The 21,924-nt window shown below is 48.7% G+C and overlaps 1 protein-coding gene across 1 annotated transcript in view; it reads right to left on the bottom strand.

The window, feature by feature from the left end:
• FHIP1B (FHF complex subunit HOOK interacting protein 1B) overlaps positions 1-21,924 on the bottom strand; it is a 55,161-nt gene that overhangs the window by 16,737 nt on the left and 16,500 nt on the right. The window contains exons 3-7 of the mRNA XM_078618994.1: positions 8,557-8,875; positions 6,858-7,109; positions 3,963-4,121; positions 3,356-3,661; positions 501-659 (exon numbers count right to left, since the gene is read on the bottom strand). Coding sequence (XP_078475120.1) covers positions 501-659; positions 3,356-3,661; positions 3,963-4,121; positions 6,858-7,109; positions 8,557-8,769 — 1,089 coding nt within the window. The 5' untranslated portion in view covers positions 8,770-8,875. The remainder of the gene's footprint in view (positions 1-500; positions 660-3,355; positions 3,662-3,962; positions 4,122-6,857; positions 7,110-8,556; positions 8,876-21,924) is intronic.

The following is a 21,924-nucleotide window of genomic DNA, read 5'->3' as shown; positions in this document are numbered from 1 at the left end:
CAATTTCAGTCAGGATTGCACACTGAATAGGGCATAGCTTTTGTCACTAGATGGCAGACGTATCACGTGATCAATGATGAGGACACCCTTGCGCAACCGCACATGAGAATTCTGATATGGGCAACCCATTTAATGATTTGGCCGGTTTTCTTTAGGATAAATCTGCAATAGCAATGAAAGATTAACAATTGGACCAGGTATACGGGAGTAGTCGCAACTGCCCCCCCCCACCAATTCCCAATCCAGAGACGGACAGACAGACCACTTAAAAATTGTCAAAAAGCATTTAGAACGGATTCTCAAATCCTGAATCGTAACAATTCACTGGATCGTTGCGTGAGGGCGCAGAGAATCGATCCGAGTCCAGCAGCCGGCCGCATTGTGGAGGGCGCACTCACCCACGCTCACGAGCACTCACAAGCCACGCTCACCAAGCACACTCACCAAGCACACTCACCAAGCACACTCACCCGCGGTGACCCACACTCGCCGGCGCTCACCTGCACCACGGCGTTGCAGAACTCCAGCGAGTTCATGAACCTGACGAGGGCCGGCACGCCCAACCAGTCCTCCCGGCGCAGCGAGTGCCACTCGTCGGAACTCACTTCAATCTTCCGCGGCAGCGACGAGTACAGCCCGCTCAGCCCCGTCGCCAGCACCTGCAACAAGCGTCGCACCAGCAGGCGGGGTCAGCGCCGGCAGCCGCGTGAATGACGCGACGCCGTGGACCGGACCGGCGCGAGCTGCAGCGTCGGTCTCGGAACACAGGAGGGCTGCCCGCCAGGAATCCGTCACAGGGCCGTGCGATGTAACATTTCACCGTAACATTATTAATTCTCGCTTAATGACGATTAACACCATATCAGTTTTCCAGAATTGTATTTCACAATTTAACGTCTTGTTTGGGTGAACCCGAGCCTGGGCAGTGGGCATTGGAGCGGTGGAAGAAGACATCGACTCCTCCATTAAAACGGCAGCCGGGAACGTTAGTTGCGTTTTGTTTTCAATAAGCAATGTAGCAACCTGTTTGCGATTGTTTACTCGGGCCCTTATTTAAAGTGACGGCTTGCCCCACATCCTGCCTCCTGAAGGTGGGAAACCCCGTACAAGACAGGCCCAGCGCGACATGGCTCGTGATGCCGATGAAATCACCAAGTCCGGCCCATCGCATCCTGTTCAGGGACAGCTGCTGCGTCCAGGGAGAGCGAACTGGCGACCTCAAGAATGCAACTCCAGCATGTATTCCATTACACCACGGCAGAGTCAAAATAAGATTTATGCAGATGGAATGTAATAGGGAGGAAAACAAAAAAAACACAATCCTAAAATGGAAAAAAAAATGTGATGAAAGCGTGTGCACACCAATGGCAGGCTTTGCGGGTGCGGTAGCGACCGCCCGATGCTGCTGCTGCCCAGTTGCTCAACAACGTGGAATTTATGGAGCGTCATAAACGCCTGTCAGAACTGCCTTGCCTGTTATCCGATATTCCGGATAACATGCAAGGGGTGCAAGGTGCACATTGACACACATTCTCAATGAACCACTCGCCCTTCCTGCATTTCTGACGTCAGTTACCCATTAAGGATTTTACAACGTTCTACACTGCAATGGGTAAAGTTTGCAGGGTCATGCAATGTCAAACAAATCCACAAAAAAAAGTGTGTGAAGAGCACACCAAACATTGTGCACTGACGCAGCACCCAGAGGCCAGCGGGGTCTACGGGACGACCAAAAGCCAGAAGCTGAGAGAGAGACCCTTACAAGGTCCGGTGTTGACCTTACAACGACGACCGGATCTCGTCGCCGAGAAAAACGATGTGATAGTGGCCACGGCGACCTCCTGACAATGCCGCAACATTAGGCACCTGGAAGGTTCGGGGATGAGGCTAAGTTTGTGTGCAGCTGTGAAATTCCCCCTCCCTCCACACTGCAGCTGTCTTTCCACCATTTATATTAAGTCATACAGTCTGTTCACCTATAACGCGGTGGGAGTAATTGCATTCCTGAAGAACACCGCGCTATGGGAAAATCGCGTTAAAATAAGAAAATATAGGGGAAAGCACAGTCCGCAATAACATACGAGATGCGTACGCAGGCTGAACAGGGATTGAGGCACGTGGGTAGGCATCTAGAACAGTGGTTCTAAACTGTTACTGCAGCCTGCACTCCTTTGGTTCTCAATCGTAAAAAAAAATGTAAAGTGTTAATAAACACTTAGGTTTGATGACACAAAGTAGTTGTACTTACGTCCCCGTGCTTAATTTGTGTTCCGATGATTTACCTTCTAAAATAATATGGCCACGTCTCGCACCCCCAGATAGGGCATCTCGCACCACCAGGGGGTGCGTGCACCCAGGTTAAGAACCACTGATCTAGAAGCATCCAGCAGCATCCCGCTTTGTGCAATGTTACGCCGAGGCAGCCGTACAACCGCTTATTCCTACCCGCCCGACCTAGTTCTGTTCACTCGATCGCGTTATAAAAAATGTGTTACCTGAAACATTCATTGCGTTATATCCAATTCGCATAATGAAAACATGCGGCGTTATATCAGAAATCACTATATTTTACAAACCACAAGTTCGCTTCCTGAGAATGCTCCCGGCACGAGCGAAACGTCGGGCATCGTGCCAAACAACACATGGCAAAAACAAGCAAAATACATCAGATCGCTATTTTTGTATTATTATTCGTGATATCAGATATATTTTGTTCGAAATGAGAACGTTTTGTAAAATTAAGATCGACAATCAAACAATATTTTCCAAAATAAGACGATAGAATTATCTTTACGCATAAAGATCTGACCAAATGTGTGTCATGAAACCACCCGAAACAGCCAAACTAATTAAATTGCCACGCGGTGTACGAGGGGGTTTTTTTTAAGCGCAAATTTGACCACAACTCTACATTACATTTGGAATAATTTTTTCCCAGACATTTGACAGATATCCAAATCAAACATCGTGCCTTCATAAACATGAGAATTCCCCTCCAATGTTCCGGTGAGCTGATACAATAACTGGCCCAGTAAAATGCCTCACAAAGTGATAATTTAATTTGTTTGACCGTGTCGGGTTGGTGGTGGAGGATTTCAAGACACATGTTCAGACAGTTAGGTGGCCTTGGGTGGGCGTGGGCACTGTAGTCTACGCTCCTCCACTGTCTCCTGAAGCCCTCTCGTTGTGGTCAGCAGCACACTTCGACATTGCCCTCCGGCTCCTGCACAGATCGCTGCTGCCTTCACGCTCAACAAAATATCATCGATGGCCCGACCCGAACACCAATTACGGATTCAGTCATCGTGGACCTCGCGCCGCCGAATCGGCAACCCCGGCAACGCCGGGCTCTCACCGGGCAGAAATCAGAGCGGTCGGCGATGTACTCCCCGAGCGAGCGGTTCTCCGCCGTCAGTGACATGATGAGCAGCAGCGCGTCGCGCGCCTGCTGCCCCAGCGAGCCCTCGCGGTGCACGTAGCCCACGAGCAGCGCGAACACCAGGGCGTCGTTACGCGGTGCGAAACCCGCGATGCCGGCAGCGCCGCCGCCCGATGGGGCGAGCGGGGACGGGTGGTCGTTGAAGACGAGCTCCAGTGTGGCCGGGTCCTTGACGAGCACCGAGCACAGCTGGCTCAGCAGTAGCACCAGGTTGGTCTCCACCTGCAGGCGACAGGGACCACGCTGCTGCTGGAATCTCACCCAGGTGTCCAAGTGAATCGATATCTAGAACAAGGGACCTCGCAGTATGCCGCTACGCGCTTCGATCGTCCAGATGACCAGCGTGAGGCTGCTCCACTCGCCCACTCGCAAATCTCGACACGAACACGGAAACATCACCGAGCAGCACCCCGCCGTACAAGACGAGAACGAGGAGAGGGAGACGCAAAGCTTTCCCGTTGAGTTCCGGCTCCCGCCATCCGCAGCGCCACAGGGGTGGGGTGGAGGGAGGGAACGGCCTCACCTTGGGAGAGCGCGAGTTGGCGCACGCGGCCATCAGCCCCAGCAGCGGGTGAAGGATGGGTTTGTGATGCAGTAGGGGCTGGTGGGACTGCGACACCAGCACCTCGTACATCTTGAGCTGCTCTGCTCTCACCTCCTCGTCCTCCTCGTCAACAGCATCCTGCGCAGCACGAGGTTCACGGAGATTCCCACTTGAGCTCCCCCCGTGCTCCACTGGGGCATTTCAGCTGAGGCCAGCGAAGGGTAAACTCACGGTACGCATGGTTCTGGACTGGGCGTTTGCCGTGCTGAGCCAGAACTAAAGGGCACTACGCTAGATTCACAATACGTCTGAATCTGGCTCGAGGCCAAACGGGGCCAAACGGGGCCAAACATGGGGAGAACGATGCAATCATTGCAGTATGTATGTAAAACTGTTTTTCGTACCGTACGTAACCAACTATGATAATCAGAAGTGCTGTGGAAGGGACAACAAACTAAACACAATAAGCAGTTCTAAAGCGCAGCGTCACCGCGCCCATATACGTGTGTCTCGACTCGTTCACCGAGCGGGACGCCTGTGGCACGGATCGGCTTCTGCGGTGGAGAAATTATCTAGCCCCTCCTGCACGGCCGTGGCACGGCTTCGGTGTGCAGTGGAAGAGAGAGATCATGCAAAGAGACAAATCAACCCGTTTGACCACCTTATAACCATGCCACATGGAAGCACCCAGAAGGTGGATGTTGGCAATATCACAGTCACAACTCACGGTCACAATTTTAGTCAAGAACCAATTATTTATTTGTCCCTTTCGTGCCTTCTTGTTTGCATTAGCATACGATTGTACATTATTTCCATGAATTACAAATAATACAATCTCACACACAGCTCTCCCTTGCAGGCTCGGGCCTTGTGCTGGGATGGGCAACCGCCGTGCATCGTCACAGGAGGTGTGGACAGGTGGCTGCTGCTACTGCTGCTGCTGGGTCACATTGTGGGCAGCAGAGGGGAGTGCTGCAAAATCCGTTGTTGTACCGTACTACGCTCCGATGTCTAAGCTCTCAGTCTACACTAACCCGCTTGGTGAGGTATGGTAAAATAACCCCGATGACCCATGAAAGCCTCACGGTGTCCAGTTAATATTAATATCGAATCCCGCGTGAACGAATCACTCGAGTTTGATTCGTAAACATGGAAATTGGTTCGCGTGACGCATCCATTTAACAGACGCTTCAAGCACCACGACATAAATAACAAATATTTTAAAACCTTAATTCTTGGATCAAATCACAACCCAGAATCGTGGTAATTCCCGCAATCAGGCGAGAGCTGTCGCACGTCGACTGCCCAGCGCAGCAAGAACACTCTTCCAGACGCAGCCAAATGTCGTGAGGCCCGCAGCTTCGAACGCAGAGCTTGCACAACACAAGCAGCCATAAAACACACAACACACACGCATGTGCGCACACACGCACACGCACATGCGCACAGCGCGTTCACTTTGCTTTGTGACGACGGCAAGTTCGCTGGCGTGGAATGACGCCGCTTCGGGACATAGCCCTTGCAAAGCTAAGTCAAATTCAAGGGATGGTGGGAGAGCGGGGGGTGTGGTGGTGGTGGTTTGAGAGACTGGGGGAGGCATGAGCCAGACTTTGGCGGAATGTGCCCAGGCTACATTGTCATGCGAGCGTCAGTGCCCCCCATCACCGTTGGCACTTTTTAAAAACCAATATTTTCTTTAAATGGCAAATGACAGTGTGAGGCAATGAGTATTATTAGCAATAGATAACAACAATAAACTCGACACATGCATCCAGCCTACGTGTTAAATCAACATATTCATTAACACCACTGTGGCCCTTCAAAGGAGAATGTGTACAGTAGGTGACATTTTGGGCAAAGTTCCTTCTTCATAGCAGACGGATGGGCCACTCGCACGACTTGCGATGATCGGGTGCTTTCCAGGCGATTGCGGTCATTGCGATATCTCAGTATAAGCAAAACCAAGTGACCGCTGTGATGACTGCGGAAACGCAAATGTGACACACCGAAAAAAGCGTAAGACAGTGCAGAACTGGCAGACCTGATGGATAGAACGACGCAGACTGCACAGACAAGACAAACACGGACGGAACTCGGCAAAAACGAGACAACACAGACGAGACAGACTCAATGAGACAGCAAGAGTTGCATTGAATCGCAATACCGAATGGTGACGATTCACCGAGTACCACGGGAAGGGAGCGGGGTGTAGCGTACACGTGCGCACGTGGCCATTCTTACACGCCTAGCAACCGCCCCGTTGGTGCGCGTGGCAGCGTGCCCGGAGCACGAACTAAATTGCGCTCCCGAGGCATGGAGCTGACGAGCGGAGCTCACACCGTGGTGCGCGGACAATGCCTCGCCTCGCTGAGACGCTGCATTATTTAGGGAGTGGCACTTGGAAGCCAAGCGAGACACAAACACCACTGAGCCCCCCAACCCAACCCCACTCACCCCTCGCCTCCCGCCATCTGTCCCTGCAGGTGGCGACACGTTGGTACTCGTGCCATTCTAATTATTATTACTACCACCACCCCTGTTCACCCAGGAGAGCCTCACCGGGTCTCATGACTCTTCTTCGGAAGGACTCTGGCAAGTTTTTTTTTTCGCAGGAAAGAGGTGGGGGGGGGCGATGATTCACTATCACAGATTCCAACCGAGTCATTTGCGTTGTCGTTTTTCAAATTCGGACCAAAACGCCAGCAGGCAACGGCCCCACCCCCGGCAGACGACGTAACGGTATCGTCGTCATTGTCGCCGCGATGACCCCCCCCCACCGCCACACCCAGCGGGGCCCATGGGAGGTCATTCGGAATATCAACGCTTTTATTTTGTCTGCGTACAGATTTTAGGAGCCGGCGACGGAGCCCTCACCTGGCCTCTGACGCCCCCGTGGGCGGTGCGCATGCGCAGGCCCCACGACACCACGCGGCCCAGGACCTCGTCGGAGACGGTGAACTCCAGGATGGGGCCCATGCCGCCCGTCCTCGGAGGCAGCTCTTCCGCCAGCAGGTACAGCATCTGGTCCACGTTGTTCCGCACCAAGTTCTTCTCGTCGGCAGGGGCCGTCGATGATGCGACCCCGTCGCGCCCCCCACCCGCATTCCTCTCGATCACCTTAAGCACCTGTAGCGGTCGGGGAGCCAGTGGGGCATCGGACGGTGCTCAAAACTGTTAACTATTTTTTTTTGATCAGGTAAGGTATTAACTTATTTTTCAGAAGCAACCTGGCCACAAATGATAGCTCAACGAAGTGGCCTATCGTGTCGAGATTTATAGCAGAACATGCAAACTCCAAATATACAGCAGGGTCGGAATTGAACCGACGACCTCCTGTATACCAGGTGAGGTAGTTAACATCTCCTAGCCACTGTGGCGCTTGCTCACGGGGTGCACCGCGTGTTGTTGGGCGCGGTGGAAGCAGGCGAATGTCGGTGCCGAGTGTCTGCTGGAGCCCTGCCCCCCCCCGCCCCCCCACTACACCGCAAACAACGACCCTGACTGACCAGGCCGAGGGATGCAGTGGGGTCATAACCGAGGCCTTTAGAAAACGTTCCAGCTACGCAGTTGAGGTGTTTCATTCATTCGCTAAAGAGCAAGCAAATGCATAGATAGCTCTGATGTGACCAATTCAAAGCGAACTCAACTTAAAAGCAGCGATCGCCTGAAAGGCCTCTTCAAAGAGCAGCCCCGCAGTGAGAATGCTGCCGAGAGGGCCCAGCGTGGACGTTTACATGCTCACAGAGATTAAGAACTCCGCTTTAATGACCATAAATACTGCACGTGAAAAGCAACAGACAGCAGCCGTGATTTCCCACTGTGGAAGAGATCAATGTGAAAGGAAACTCAGAAAGTGCCCGGGAGGCTTATAATGTCAGATCACTGGCGATCCCGGGTTCAAATCCAGGTCTCCATCTGCACGTGATGGAATGGGGTTCTCAAGTGGAGCGCATTGCTGGTCTGTGGGGGGAAGCGGACTGTGGGGAGAGAAGCAGACTGTGGGGGGGGGGCGGAATGTGGGGGGGGGGGAGCGGACTGTGGGGGGGGGGGAGCGGAATGTGGAGGGGGGAGTGGACTGTGGGGGGGCGGAATGGGGGGGGAGGAGCGGACTGTGGTGGGGGGGAGCGGAATGTGGGGGGGGAGTGGACTGTGGGGGGGGGCGGAATGGGGGGGGGGAGCGGACTGTAGTGTGTTGTATTGGTGTGGTCTAGGACCGTTCTTGCAGTCGTTTTGCTGCCTTGCCAAAGATTGGGAATTGAACTAATGCAATTTGATCGCATATACTTAATTTAAATTAGTGATTCGCTTACGTTTCCTATACTTTGCATTCCTATCGTGTTTTTGTATTGTTTGTTGTTGTAACGTTCTGACCCACCACTGGACATCCGTGAACGCGAGCTTCATAGCTCATCGGATTTCTCCAGGATAAACAAACATTTTCATTCCCGTCCTGGGGGAACGAGTTTGTAAGTGGCGGCATGCTAACGGCTGCGCCACCGCTCCCCGAATCCGCCTGAACACGACCGCGACGGGGCACGGAGAGAGCGAAGAGCGGCGCGAGGAAGCCACCCACCTGCATCCAGTGGTTCCTGTAGACCATGAGGCACGTCTCGGGGTCCGCGCCGGGGGAGCTGGGGGGCTCCGGCTGAGCGGCGGCCACGGCGGGGGCCACGGGGCCCGCCGCGGGGGCGCCCGCGGCGACGCCCGCGGCGCCGGCGGCCGCTTCCCGCTCGGCCTTGCGGCCCCCCGGCCCCCCGCGAGCGTTGAAGCGGCTGAGCCAGCTCATGCTGAGCAGCGGTGGGGGGGAGACGGGGGGGGGGGGGGGGCTGGGGGGGAGAGCGGCCCCCCCAACTGGTCCAGATGGACCCTTCCGCCAGCGCCCGCTGCGATCGCTGCTGGGGAGACGGGCGACAGGGACAGACGGTCAACCGGAGCCGGCGAGTTCCGGCTCGCAACAAATGGGCGAGTTTCTTGAATTGCCCCCCCCCCCCGTGGGCTCTGTCCACTGGGGCAGAGTGAATGGGTGCTCACTGCCGTGGTGAAGTCTCAGTCAGCAGGTGCGGCGGGTACCCCGCGCCTCTGCCAACACGCCTGCTCGGGTGTGGAAAAGTAGACCAAATACCCTCGAGAGCTCTTTGGTTCTTTCGGTAAAGTCACGTAGAAAATAAAATCAAATAATAATAGAATGCGACGTTTCGGTTGCAACACAAGCAACCATCATCAGGCAAGAATGAATGATAAAACACAGACACGGGAACAGCATAGGCACACACACATGCAGAGAGAAACACACACAAAGACACGCCAAGCGAGACACACACCAAGACAAACAGAAGAACAACGACTCTGTGCCGAGGCCTTAAATAGAAAGAGGGGGGAGGGGCCGGGGCAAAGAGAGGACTGGGGAGGAGGACAAACGTGGGGACAAGGAGGGAGCAGTGTGGAATTCGGGACCACAGTGGCCGGAGGAGAGACAATGGTTTAGAGCAAGAAAATCGAAAGTTGCAGAAAGCAAACTTAGTAAAATTAAGAAGTGTAATGCAATGCAAAACACAGAGGGTCAGTTAACACACAGTTAACGCATAGCCTGGTTGATGAACGTTCTCCCAAAGATTGCTAATTAAATTGTGAGTTGTGAGTAAACCCTCCCCGTAGAGATGGTTCAAACTAGATTCGAAGCTTTCGTGACTGCATAAATTACTCTTTGGTTCTTTCGGTAAAGTCACGTAGAGAGCTCCCCCCTAGTGGTGTGAGAAGACGATTGCAGGGCTGCACCTTTACCTTCCCGCGTAAAAACAAACGAGTGGAGGAATTGTAAAAATAATAACCCAACACAGCAGGACCCTCCTGAAGGAGTCTCGAGTATCAGAGAGGCTTTCCTGTTATAAATATGAATATTAATTGCGTTATCTGCAGTGTAACGTTACGACTGAAAGATGCGCGCACTTATGACCACTGCACTGCCCGACCGGTCAACGTTATCGTTATTATAAAAAAAGTCCTCATGGAATCCATCGGGGGCAAAGGAAAACACGCAAAATGTGTTTAAATTTAAAAACCGCCAACACATTTCTGGGCAGCATTGGCAACCGAGTCTTGGAAGGCAGCTTTGAAAAATAAACCGACACTGGCATCGGACGAGCGACGTGGGGTGTGTGGACCACCACGGGGACCCTCGCTCCACCCCCGGCGGCGATCGGGGGGAGCGTATGGGGCAGGGTGGACGAAGCGGAGATGGTGCCATTGCCTATGGGGGAATTGAGGCAAATATAGCCATGCCTGAAGGAGGCAGCACCGAAAGTAGGATTGCCAAAATCTGCCCTGGACAGCTCTGGGTATCCAGAGTCGCCAAGCGTTCCCCGGTCGCGACTGACCACTTCCGGATGTGGGCGGGGTGGTGTGAAACTGCCTCTCGACTTCACACAGAGACCCACAAGCGCACCAAGGGACCCAAGGGCTACCATCGAGACCCGTCGACTCGCATAATAGAGGCCCACGACACTCGCACAGAGACCCACAAACGCTTATGCGGAGTCCAACAGACTTATCCCAGACATCAAACACCATCAGGACAAGATCCAGTAAGTTAGAATAAAAATACACAAAGTCAAGATCGTTATTCTGGCTTAAAACTAAATGTCGTTCATCTAAATCGCTGCTCAATTTGCGAGTGAGAATTGTTCTTCAACTTACCAGTGAGCCGAGCTAATGATAATTGGGTGGGTTAAACAGTACATATGATCACTTAATTGGTTTGACTGTTTGGTGGTGGAGGGTATTTATGACTTAAATGTTCATCGGCAGCAAAATCCTGCATGTGTCAAATTCCCTGTCTGTGATGAATAGATGGATTGATGTGGGAGAGATGGATGTGGTGTCAAGATTGGCCTCTGGAGGAGGCTCGTGAAGGACGCTGCTGGGCAGTTGGAGTCACCACCTTCGAACCACGACAGTGGGAGGAAGAGCGACGCTCACAAGAATTAACTGAGTGGGACAGATAAAACGCAGCAAGTGGGCACCAGAGGGAGCACAGCTGGTGCCAGTCATCTCGGTCAGTCAACCCATGGCACCAGGGTCTGTCGTGGCCTCCTGCCAGCGAGCCTTCGACACTTCATGTGGCCTCAAGGTTGAACACCTAGCCTGGCCAAAGTGCGTGGTGACGTCACTTCCACTTAGTGGCCAAATGGTCATCTTTGTTACTTAGTGAGAAGGCAGTGTAACAAAATCCATTGATGTACTGTACTTCCATGTTGCCACATCTATGCTCCACGCGTTCACCAACTCGCACTTGCGAGGCTGGTGAGGTAGTCACGTACCACCGCCTCCCACTATCCCCCAGGCTGTACATCTACATGTATACAACAAAATGAAAGGCATAGGTTACACAGATTCGGCACGTTATTCGTAATGCTGCTTCACAAGCGAACGCCGTATTGTAGAATGGTTCTTTAGAGTAGAGAGAGGGGCCACAGGGATAGTGACTCGCAGATGGAGAACGCACTATACAGGTGTGGTGAATTCAACCCTTTTAAGTTGGCATATAAACAGTTTTTAAATTGAAACACGAGCTGTTTTTTTCCATTCACAGATGTCAGGCGCACTGCAGCACTTCATCATGTTAACAAGGTGCAGGCGCAGCCCCGCAATTACTTATTCACGTCACTGCTGGTGGAAGGGCCTCCACTGTAGCAAGCTCTGGAAAGCCCCTTGAGAGGGTGTTTGGCCTACTCTTCCATGCTGGCCAGACGTCTTGGAAGAGGCTGGCATTTAAACCACACTTTACCCCACAGCACGTGACCTGTCAATTGACTGTTGTGAACCCACTTACTGTATGCTGCTGCTGGGTGGGCAGAGGCAAGGGCGATATTTTGGAGACTCGCCCCATCGTCTCGACTGCCGCGCCGGGAGATCGAATCTCTGGATTCCAAGTCAAGCGTGCTGACCACTACACCACAGCAGCAGCATCATCACAACACTTTACGATGCAAAACTCTGCTACTTATTCTAGATTTGAAGCTTTCGTGACTGCAAGGCATCATATTCTTAGGTTTTTTCGGTAAAGTCACGTAGGTAAAACATCAAAATTAATGAAAATAAAATAAAAACAAAAATCACGACGTTTCGGAGGCAACACAATTCTCCGTCATCAGGTGGGACCGTCACAGCCGAATTAGCTGCATCAAGTGAGGCAACGATTCAAGAAGTAATCCCTTATAAGTAAGTTGAAGGGGGGAGGAGAGGGGGGGGGAGCTCATCAGAATGTGGTAGCCAATGAATGGAACGTATCGGGAGGGAGGGGGGCGGGGCTCAAAGACAGCACGGAGTGCTAAGCACAACGCATCGGGAGGGGGAAGGGGGGGGAGCGGGGCCAAAACAATGGACGACGACCTGGACGCGGCTGCTGCTACACACGCCAACACAATGGACAGAGAGGGGGGAGGGGAGGTCTGATACACATGATAGACAAAAGAACGAAAATGCCCATGTTTATACCAATGCTGGCTGAACAATGAAAAGAGCACTGCCAAAAAATAACTGGGGATGTTAACACTCGGTGAAGTAAAGTAAAATAGTGCCTGTCAGATAAGATGGTCCAAAAAAGTGTAATTAAGTCTTTTTTGCGTGGTTGATAACATCTTTCCAATGATTACTAAGTTTGTACCCATCATCACGGTTGAAATTATGTCTGTGTTTGTATATTTGTATGGCTTCGTGTACAAACCTTTGATGGTAGCCGGGAGGTTTGCAGAGAACCTTGGTCTCGGAAAAGACAATTTCATGAGAGCCCACCGAGTTGTAGCAATGATCGGCAACGGCAGAAGAATCAGTTCTGCCGTGTTTCAGATCTGACTTGTGCTCGCGGACACGATCAGAAACATGACGTTTCGTTTCTCCAATGTAGCAATCACCACAAATGCAACTCAATTTGTAGACTCCAGAATACTGTAAGTCAGGAACAACATCCTTCACAGATGGAATCAGATCACGGATTTTATGCACTGTACTGAATCGGACTTGGATCTTATGTTTGTTTAGAATTTTGGAGATCTTTTTGGTCACGCCTGCTATGTATGGTAATGTGATGGTTTTGGTCGGAGTTTCAAGTGGCTGTTTCTGTGTGGTGGGAGAGACAGCTTGGCGGATAGTACGGTCAGAGTATCCGTTCATCCTGAGGGCCCGATGTACATGTCTTAATTCACCGGTCTGCTACTTATAGCAGCAGCCTTACAGTGGATCTTAAGATGCACGCCAAAGGATACTACTGCGTGGTTGTGGGCTGTTTCCTATGTGGCTTGGCATCGTAAACCAGCACTGAATTACACTGCGCCAGGGTGGCGCGGTGGTATCGCTAGGGTCGCGCGGTGGTATCACCTGGCCTGGCGCAGCTTCACTAAAACATCTTTACGGAGAAACAAATACTTTTGCAATCCGACCGCACAGAAATCGCAGCTGTCTTTACCGCGAGTCGAATGAGAGGCGACTCGCCTTGTGACGCCAACCTCCCACCGAGTGCGCTGTGGGGGCACGTCCACGCTCGCTCTGGCACGCCACGACGACCGGGGTCAACGTGGCAAGTGGTACAGCACCTTCCCTGCAGTGCTGCCAAGAGCGGCCCCTTTCTGGCCCAGCTGCTGCCGCCGCCGCCTTCGTCTCAACCGTCGCGTGGCGGTGCTGGATGCAAGAAAGGGGGCAGTCAATGGCCCCTTTTCTTTTCAGACTCTCTCTCTCTGCTTCCTCCGTCTCTCTCTCTCTTTCGGAGTGGGGACCCACTGCCAACGTCTGGCAACTCTCTGACTGGCAACTCTCTGACTGGCAACTCTCTGACTGGCAACTCTCTGACTGGCAACTCTCTGACTGCCAACTCTCTGACTGCCATCATGAAGGAAATGAGCAAAAGAGCCACTTGAGAGTAAAAGACGGAGGCGCCGCCTCCAAAACGAGGAGCGGCGACGCTCGTTTTGGTAGCCCACATTTTGGCGCTTGGTTTTTATATTCACAGCAAATGTGTGAACGCGACATCTAGGCACAGAACGTCATCTATTCATCAAGTAAAACGGATTTCTTTCACTCATGATACGTCCGTGAAATTACGCATGAGGAATAAATCAACGTGCATGCAAATTATAAACACATTATATGCTCATGTAATATTTAGGCAAACTGCAGAAACAAACACTGAACATTAAATATACATTAACAAAATCAATAAACAATATAAATATGGTACAAATGAGACAACAATTTCCAATCCTTATATCTTATCACAACGCCCCGAATAGAAACAATTCAAGGCATCGTTACTCGGGGTGATATGTTACATACTTCATCGACATTATCGGAGAGTCTCGCTCACACTCGAGAACCCAGAGAGGACCCAACCACACGCACAAGGGCTCAACACTCACCAAAGCTCTACACCGACACGCTCGCAACCCACTCGCCGTCCTGGTCAACTCCTGGCCACCACCTCGCAGCCCAGATGAATGCGCATGATCCACCACAGCCGTGCCACCCAAGCACTGACAAGGGTGTGTGTGCGGTGTTTGTTTCCGCCATTAGAGCTTCTAAACAAATCAGATTACAATGCACATATCCTGTCCTCTGCACCATTAACAGCTTGATTAACAACTGACTCAAGTATCTAAATTCACAACCCCTCCTCGCCCTCCCCCGCCACCCACATAAACTTTGCAAATGCAAATTTACACGCACACAGACGTCTACAGACAGGGTCTGGAATGCGATGGAAAGTAGTCTTGTTGGATTGGAAACTGAACGGTATACACTATTGTCTAACCGCCCCCTCCCACCCTCCAATCTGTGCCTAAATAAGTTTCCATGCCTACTTAAGCCGGTGGCGAGTGGTGAAATTTCAGGCTGATGACTGTAGTAATATCCCTGGCTGTAGCTGCAATATGCCTGCTGTAATAAGCAGCCGTGCACCAACTTGTCATCGTGGGCGTTGTATGTATGCACTGTCGCTACGAGCGTTAGAGTGTCCCGTGTGGCCATTCAGCCACTTCCAAAAACAGCCGTGCGCTGCAAAGCATTTGAGGATCCACGCGCAGGAATTAATCTTCTTCCTTCTTATTGTTTTTTTCTTCAATTAAACACACTCGGACGGTGAGCGAGGACGAAATGAGCGGAGGCGCAATGAATTCCTAGCAATCGGAGATCGCTGCTTGAGATTACATTGCAAAGATCACGCAATGTGCGATGACAGTTGATCATCGATTATCCGGCACTGCGCGATTATTATCCAGCTTCCAACATTATCTGGCAGTCTAAACGGGCAAAACCACTCCAAAAAGCTGTAACCCAATCCTGCAATGTGCGCGTGAAAACAAAATTCAGCGTTGTGTACGGTGCTTTTTTCTTAAATATTTTGCTGTTTTTTCCTGAATTTTCTGTTTGCACATAGTCACATATTCACTTTAAGATGTTTTCTTGTTCATGTTTTTGTCTTTTCTTCTTGGTTCTTTCGGTAAAGTCACGTAGAAGGGAAGTAATAAAATAATAAAAATAAAACATAATAAAATAAAATAATTCTCACGACGTTTCGGCTACAACGCAAGCAGCCGTCTTCAGGTGAAGAATAAGACACTACCAAGCTAGGAGTTTATATATAAGCTGGGTTGGAGGTGGAAGAGCGCCTTAACAAAAAGAATGTGCATATGAAGAGGAATTTAGCATATTCATGGAAAATGCGTAGGAGGTGGGCGGGGGGGTTTCAAAGTCATATTATGCCCATGCATTATGCAGGATCAGCAGCACCAAGGGAGGGTGCAGGGAGTAGCATTAACAAAGGAAAGGAATGTTAATAGTATGTAGCTGCAGTTACTAAACAACCACGTAGAAAACTAAAGTATAAACTACATAAAAAAAAACTAAAGTATAAACTGCATTGCACCATCAGTATACTTACTATACTCTACAATAAGCTGAGTTACTAACAGCAAGTAATACATTACAATTCTACGTCGTAAAAATTATATAATATGCTTCCATCTAAACTTTATTCTCTTACATCACACGAGCATACACCGTACTATATACTGCCATAGATAAACCCTGCGAAGAATGCAATGCCAGTGAGTGGAACGCGGTCTGAAAGTCACCGTAAGCGTGAACACAATCAGTTAAGATCCGAAATGGTTTATTACGTCCTTCCAATGATTGCTAAGCCAGAATCCATCTTCTCGGTTAAAATTGTCTCTGTGTTTGTATATGTGGATCGCCTCATGAACGAATCTCTCATGATAGCCAGATGGCTTGCAGAGAACCTCTGTCTTGGAGAAGTCAATGTCATGTGAGCCCACTGAGTTGTAACAGTGATCTGCCACGGCTGAGGTGTTTGTCCTACCATGTTTCAGGTCTGCTTTATGTTCACGGATGCGGTCCGAGACATGTCGTTTGGTTTCCCCAATGTAACTGCTACCACAGAGGCAACTTAGTTTGTAGACGCCAGGGTACTGTATGTCTGGAACCACATCTTTTACAGACGGTACCAGATCACGGATTTTATGTACTGTGTTGAATCGGACCTGGATCTTGTGTTTAATCAGGATTTTGGAGATCTTTTTTGTGACCCCAGCAATGTAGGGTAAGGTGATGGTCTTGAAAGGCTCCTCAACAGGATCCTTCTTGATGGTTGGAGTGATGGCTTTGCGGATTGTGTAGTCGGAGTAACCATTAGCCTTAAGAGCTTGGCGTACGTGTTTGAGTTCCCTGGAAATGTGTTCATGGTCGGAGATGCATTGGGCTATATGATATAGAGTCTTGATGAGGGAATTCTTCTGGGATGGATGGTGGTGGGAATCCGGTTTTAGGTAAGCATCCGTATGGGTGGCTTTCCTGTAGACAGAGTGGCTCATTGAACCATCAGGTCTCCTTTTGATTAGGACATCCAAAAAGGGTAGCTTGCCATCTTTTTCGACTTCCATGGTGAATCTGATGGCTGGGTGTATGGAATTGATGTGGTCGAGAAATTGGTCTAGAGCAGGCCGGCCATGTGGCCAGATGACAAAAGTGTCGTCTACGTACCTCTTCCATAAGGTCGGGCGTAGAGTGGCAGTCTGGATGGCGTCCGTCTCAAATTTCTCCATGAAGATGTTGGCTACAACCGGAGATAGGGGGGAGCCCATTGGGGTGCCCTCAGTTTGCTTGTAGAAAGTTCCATTCCAGGTGAAGTATGTATTGGTTAAGCAGTGTCTCACCAGGGGGGGTACCCCAGCATTCAGTCCTTGATGAACCAAGTCTTCAATGATTGCGATGGTGTCAGGTACAGGAACCTTGGTGAATAAGGAAACCACATCAAAACTGATCAGGCAGGTCGTCTGGGGACAGGGCAATCCCCTTGATTGTCGATACCAGGTCAGTAGAGTTTACTACCGCAGAGGTGGTTTTTCCAGTGAAAGGCCGTAGGATTTCAGACAAAAAACGAGCCAATTTATAGGTGGGGGAGTTGATAGTAGAGACAATGGGACGAAGAGGTGTATCTTCTTTATGTATCTTTGGCAAGCCGTATAATCTTAGTGGCCTGGCTGCAGAAGGTTTCAACAAGAACTGTTTGGTCTGATCAATTAATGCGGTTGAATCAGAAATGATTTTGTTGGTTTTAGTGACGAGGCTGTTGGTGGGGTCTCTTTTTATTTTTGTATAGCTGCCATCGTTGAGTAGTTCTTGAATTTTGTTGTTGTATTCTATTTTGTCCATGATGACAGTGGCATTGCCTTTGTCGGCTGAGAGGATGACAATGTCATCCCTCTTTTTTAATTGAGCTAATTCAAAACGCTCATCTTTGCTGACGTTGCTAGCTGGCATCTTAGCGTTTTTGAGGGTTGCAGAGATTTCAGATCTTGCTACGTCTGCAGCGATGTGACTCAAGCCCTTGAGAGCTACATCTACTCGAGCAATTATATCATTAACTGGTATGTGTCTAGGTGTGACTGCAAAGTTTAGTCCTTTAGCTAAAACGGATTTCAGACCTTCAGAAATAGAACTGTTACTGCGATTAATTACGACTTTGTTAACATCTAGCTTTTCAATGTGTGGGTCCGGTTTCTTGTTTGAGAGGCGGTTGAATTTGGAAATCAAGTTGTCCTTACATTTAGTCGACATAGCGGCAGCTGAAGAGGCAGTCATTTTGTACATGTTCCCAATCCGATGTGGACATTGTTGCACTCAAAGATAAGAGTGATTTGTAGAGTGTCTTGTCTAACTGATCTAGTTCGGTGCGCGTAAGTCTGATTTTCTCTGAGATAAGAGCTAAGCTAGTTCTAGATAGAATTCGTTTCGCATTAGAAGAAGTTACAGCAGCAGATGTTAGTGTAAATGCGTTTGGTATTACCTTAGAGTCGCGGCATCTCTTCAGAAAGGTGAGAGACTCGATTAGCTGAGCCTTCTTATCACGGAGCTTGTTGAAGGATCTCAAAGTTATGTGGAAACCCTCCCCGTAGAGGCGGTTAAATTTCGATTTAAAGCTTTCGTGACTGCAGGGATTCATCTTCTTGGTTCTTTCGGTAAAGTCACGTAGAAGGGAAGTAATAAAATAATAAAAATAAAACATAATAAAATAAAATAATTCTCACGACGTTTCGGCTACAACGCAAGCAGCCGTCTTCAGGTGAAGAATGAGACACTACCAAGCTAGGAGCTTATATATAAGCTGGGTTGGAGGTAGAAGAGCGCCTTAACAAAAAGAATGTGCATATGAAGAGGAATTAAGCATATTGAGGAGCCTTTCAAGACCATCACCTTACCCTACACTGCTGGGGTCACAAAAAAGATCTCCAAAATCCTGAATAAACACAAGATCCAGGTCCGATTCAACACAGTACATAAAATCCGTGATCTGGTACCGTCTGTAAAAGATGTGGTTCCAGACATACAGTACCCTGGCGTCTACAAACTAAGTTGCCTCTGTGGTAGCAGTTACATTGGGGAAACCAAACGACATGTCTCGGACCGCATCCGTGAACATAAAGCAGACCTGAAACACGGTAGGACAAACACCTCAGCCGTGGCAGATCACTGTTACAACTCAGTGGGCTCACATGACATTGACTTCTCCAAGACAGAGGTTCTCTGCAAGCCATCTGGCTATCATGAGAGATTCGTTCATGAGGCGATCCACATATACAAACACAGAGACAATTTTAGCCGAGAAGATGGATTCTGGCTTAGCAATCATTGGAAGGACGTAATAAACCATTTCGGATCTTAACTGATTGTGTTCACGTTTACGGTGACTTTCAGACCGCGTTCCACTCACTGGCATTGCATTCTCCGCAGGGTTTATCTATGGCAGTATATAGTACGGTGTATGCTCGTGTGATGTAAGAGAATAAAGTTTAGATGGAAGCATATTATATAATTTTTACGACGTAGAATTGTAATGTATTACTTGCTGTTAGTAACTCAGCTTATTGTAGAGTATAGTAAGTATACTGATGGTGCTATGCAGTTTATAATTTAGTTTTTTTTTTATGTAGTTTATACTTTAGTTTTCTACGTGGTTGTTTAGTAACTGCAGCTACATACTATTAACATTCCTTTCCTTTGTTAATGCTACTCCCTGCACCCTCCCTTGGTGCTGCTGATCCTGCATAATGCATGGGCATAATATGACTTTGAAACCCCTCCGCCCACCTCCTACGCATTTTCCATGAATATGCTAAATTCCTCTTCATATGCACATTCTTTTTGTTAAGGCGCTCTTCCACCTCCAACCCAGCTTATATATAAGCTCCTAGCTTGGTAGTGTCTCATTCTTCACCTGAAGACGGCTGCTTGCGTTGTAGCCGAAACGTCGTGAGAATTATTTTATTTTATTATGTTTTATTTTTATTATTTTATTACTTCCCTTCTACGTGACTTTACCAAAAGAACCAAGTAGATGAATCCCTGCAGTCACGAAAGCTTTAAATCGAAATTGTTGTCTTTTGTTTGTTGCGGTTGCACCCGACTCAAGAGCCGCATGGCTCACAGGGCTATACCAAATAAATGAAACTGAAAACTGAAACAGGGTTAAGTATTACATAGAGTACATTATACACTACATACAACTTAAACAATGAAAATACTGCATGTAGAAACATCACCCCATGATGATTTCGATATTGGAGTGGAAAGTACGGTAGAGTCAATACATTAACTTCTTAAAGTAGGAAATGTATTTGTGTCTATTTGTATGTTTATTTATGTCAATTTCCCAGAGTTAACATATTTTAAACATTAAAACACATAAGACTTAACAGCATAATGTACTACAAGAATGTGCAAAAATAAGCTATTTTACATGCTTTTATTTAACTCACTCCGTCTGTTGTTGTCATATCCTCAAATCTTGTCACTCAATTTTAACCCACTTCCCAATGTGGTATCGACTGCAAACTTCGTATACTTATGTCATACTGATGACAATACTATATTCTATCATAGAAAAAAAATTAAACATTCTTTATTATGTTATGTTTCGCCTTGGGTCTAATTGTCCACGCTCAACTCACGTTGGCTGTAAATCACCACGGTCCCTTATGTTCTGGCAAGCCTCGGGGCCACTTCCTGGAGTCGTGGAGTTCTGCCATTAGTCGTAAAGCACATTTTATTAAAGCGTGTTTTTTTAAGTATTTTCAAATATTACTTATTAAATCATGATTTAGTGACTATCTTGCGTTTTTGAAAATCCGGCGCCCCCCCCCACGGCCAACAGATAATTATAATCGATGATCTTCGATGGACTGTAATTCCTTACCATCACAGACAGCTCTAATGAGGAAGCTACTTTGAGAACAATACACAAACATCACAGCGCACCACAACACCGTGCTGCTGAGAGAAGTTAATTGATTTTAGCAACAGGAGGTTGCTCTAACCTACAGTCCTACACACATTTAAATATTGCAAATGTTGATTAGTACGAGGTTAAGCTATTTCCTCCAATTCTTAATGGGAACCCAGTATCATTTATAGTCTAGAGACACCGACTGCGTCTCAAGACTCTTCATCAGGAGGATCCTCCATCCAGATGTTTGGCCAATTACCGGATTTTCCCGCATATAACCCGCAGACGCATATACCTCGCAAAAATTGCGTTTTGTGTAAAACAAATTTCAGATAGCCCGCACCTCCATATACCCCGCATGCATTCATATCTTTAACGTCGTTACCGCAGCTTAATTCCATCATATTAATACGAAGTTTACATTTGTAAATACATTCCACTATCAATTGTTAACATTAAAATCATAACGTGCACAAAGAAAACAAACTAACTGGAAACGAGTGAACTTAAAACAGTAAATAAGTAACTAAAGTAAATATCCAATAAATAAGTAACACGTAACTGGTAGATAAGTAAGTTCAGTTTTAGCACTGGGGGATTGCGCCCTGCGCAGTGACTACGGCGTTGCCTCGCCCCCAACCCCCACCACTCTCCCTCCCCCCACCTCTCTCCCTCCCCCACCTCTCTCCCCCCACCTCTTTCCCTCCTCCCAGCTCTCCCGTCGTCGCCATAAAAAAGTGCTCCCACTTCAAACATTGTCGTTTCATTGTACAAACAATTCGAATAATTTAAAACGTGATAACATGTGCAATTTCAGTGTGAGTGGTTTATTCAGCAGTGGTTTAGTCAAAGGTAAGTGTTGCACAGTGGATAGTCCTACCATGGAAACATTTTACGAGTTATGACATGTCACACGTGTATCCATATACCCCGCAGGGTCTTGTTTTGTTTGTAAAAAGTGGTATACCCCGCGGGGTATATGTGTTGTGCATTTTAGAGGAAACCGGAGTACACAAAGACAGCTACTACAGCAACTCACTAAACTACGACTGTTTTTATTTTACCAGATAAGGCCCACTGAGCTGTATAGCTCTTTTTCGGAAGCGACCTGGACACAAATTATAGCTCAACGAAGTGGCTTGTGTTCAAGTGGAA

The sequence above is a fragment of the Lampetra planeri genome, chromosome 60 (genome assembly GCF_965212315.1).
Source record: "Lampetra planeri chromosome 60, kcLamPlan1.2.h2, whole genome shotgun sequence".
In the NCBI taxonomy this organism is placed as follows: Eukaryota; Metazoa; Chordata; class Hyperoartia; order Petromyzontiformes; family Petromyzontidae; genus Lampetra; species Lampetra planeri.
The sequence above is the reverse complement of the archived record's forward strand: the minus strand, read 5'-3'. Positions and strand labels throughout refer to the sequence as shown.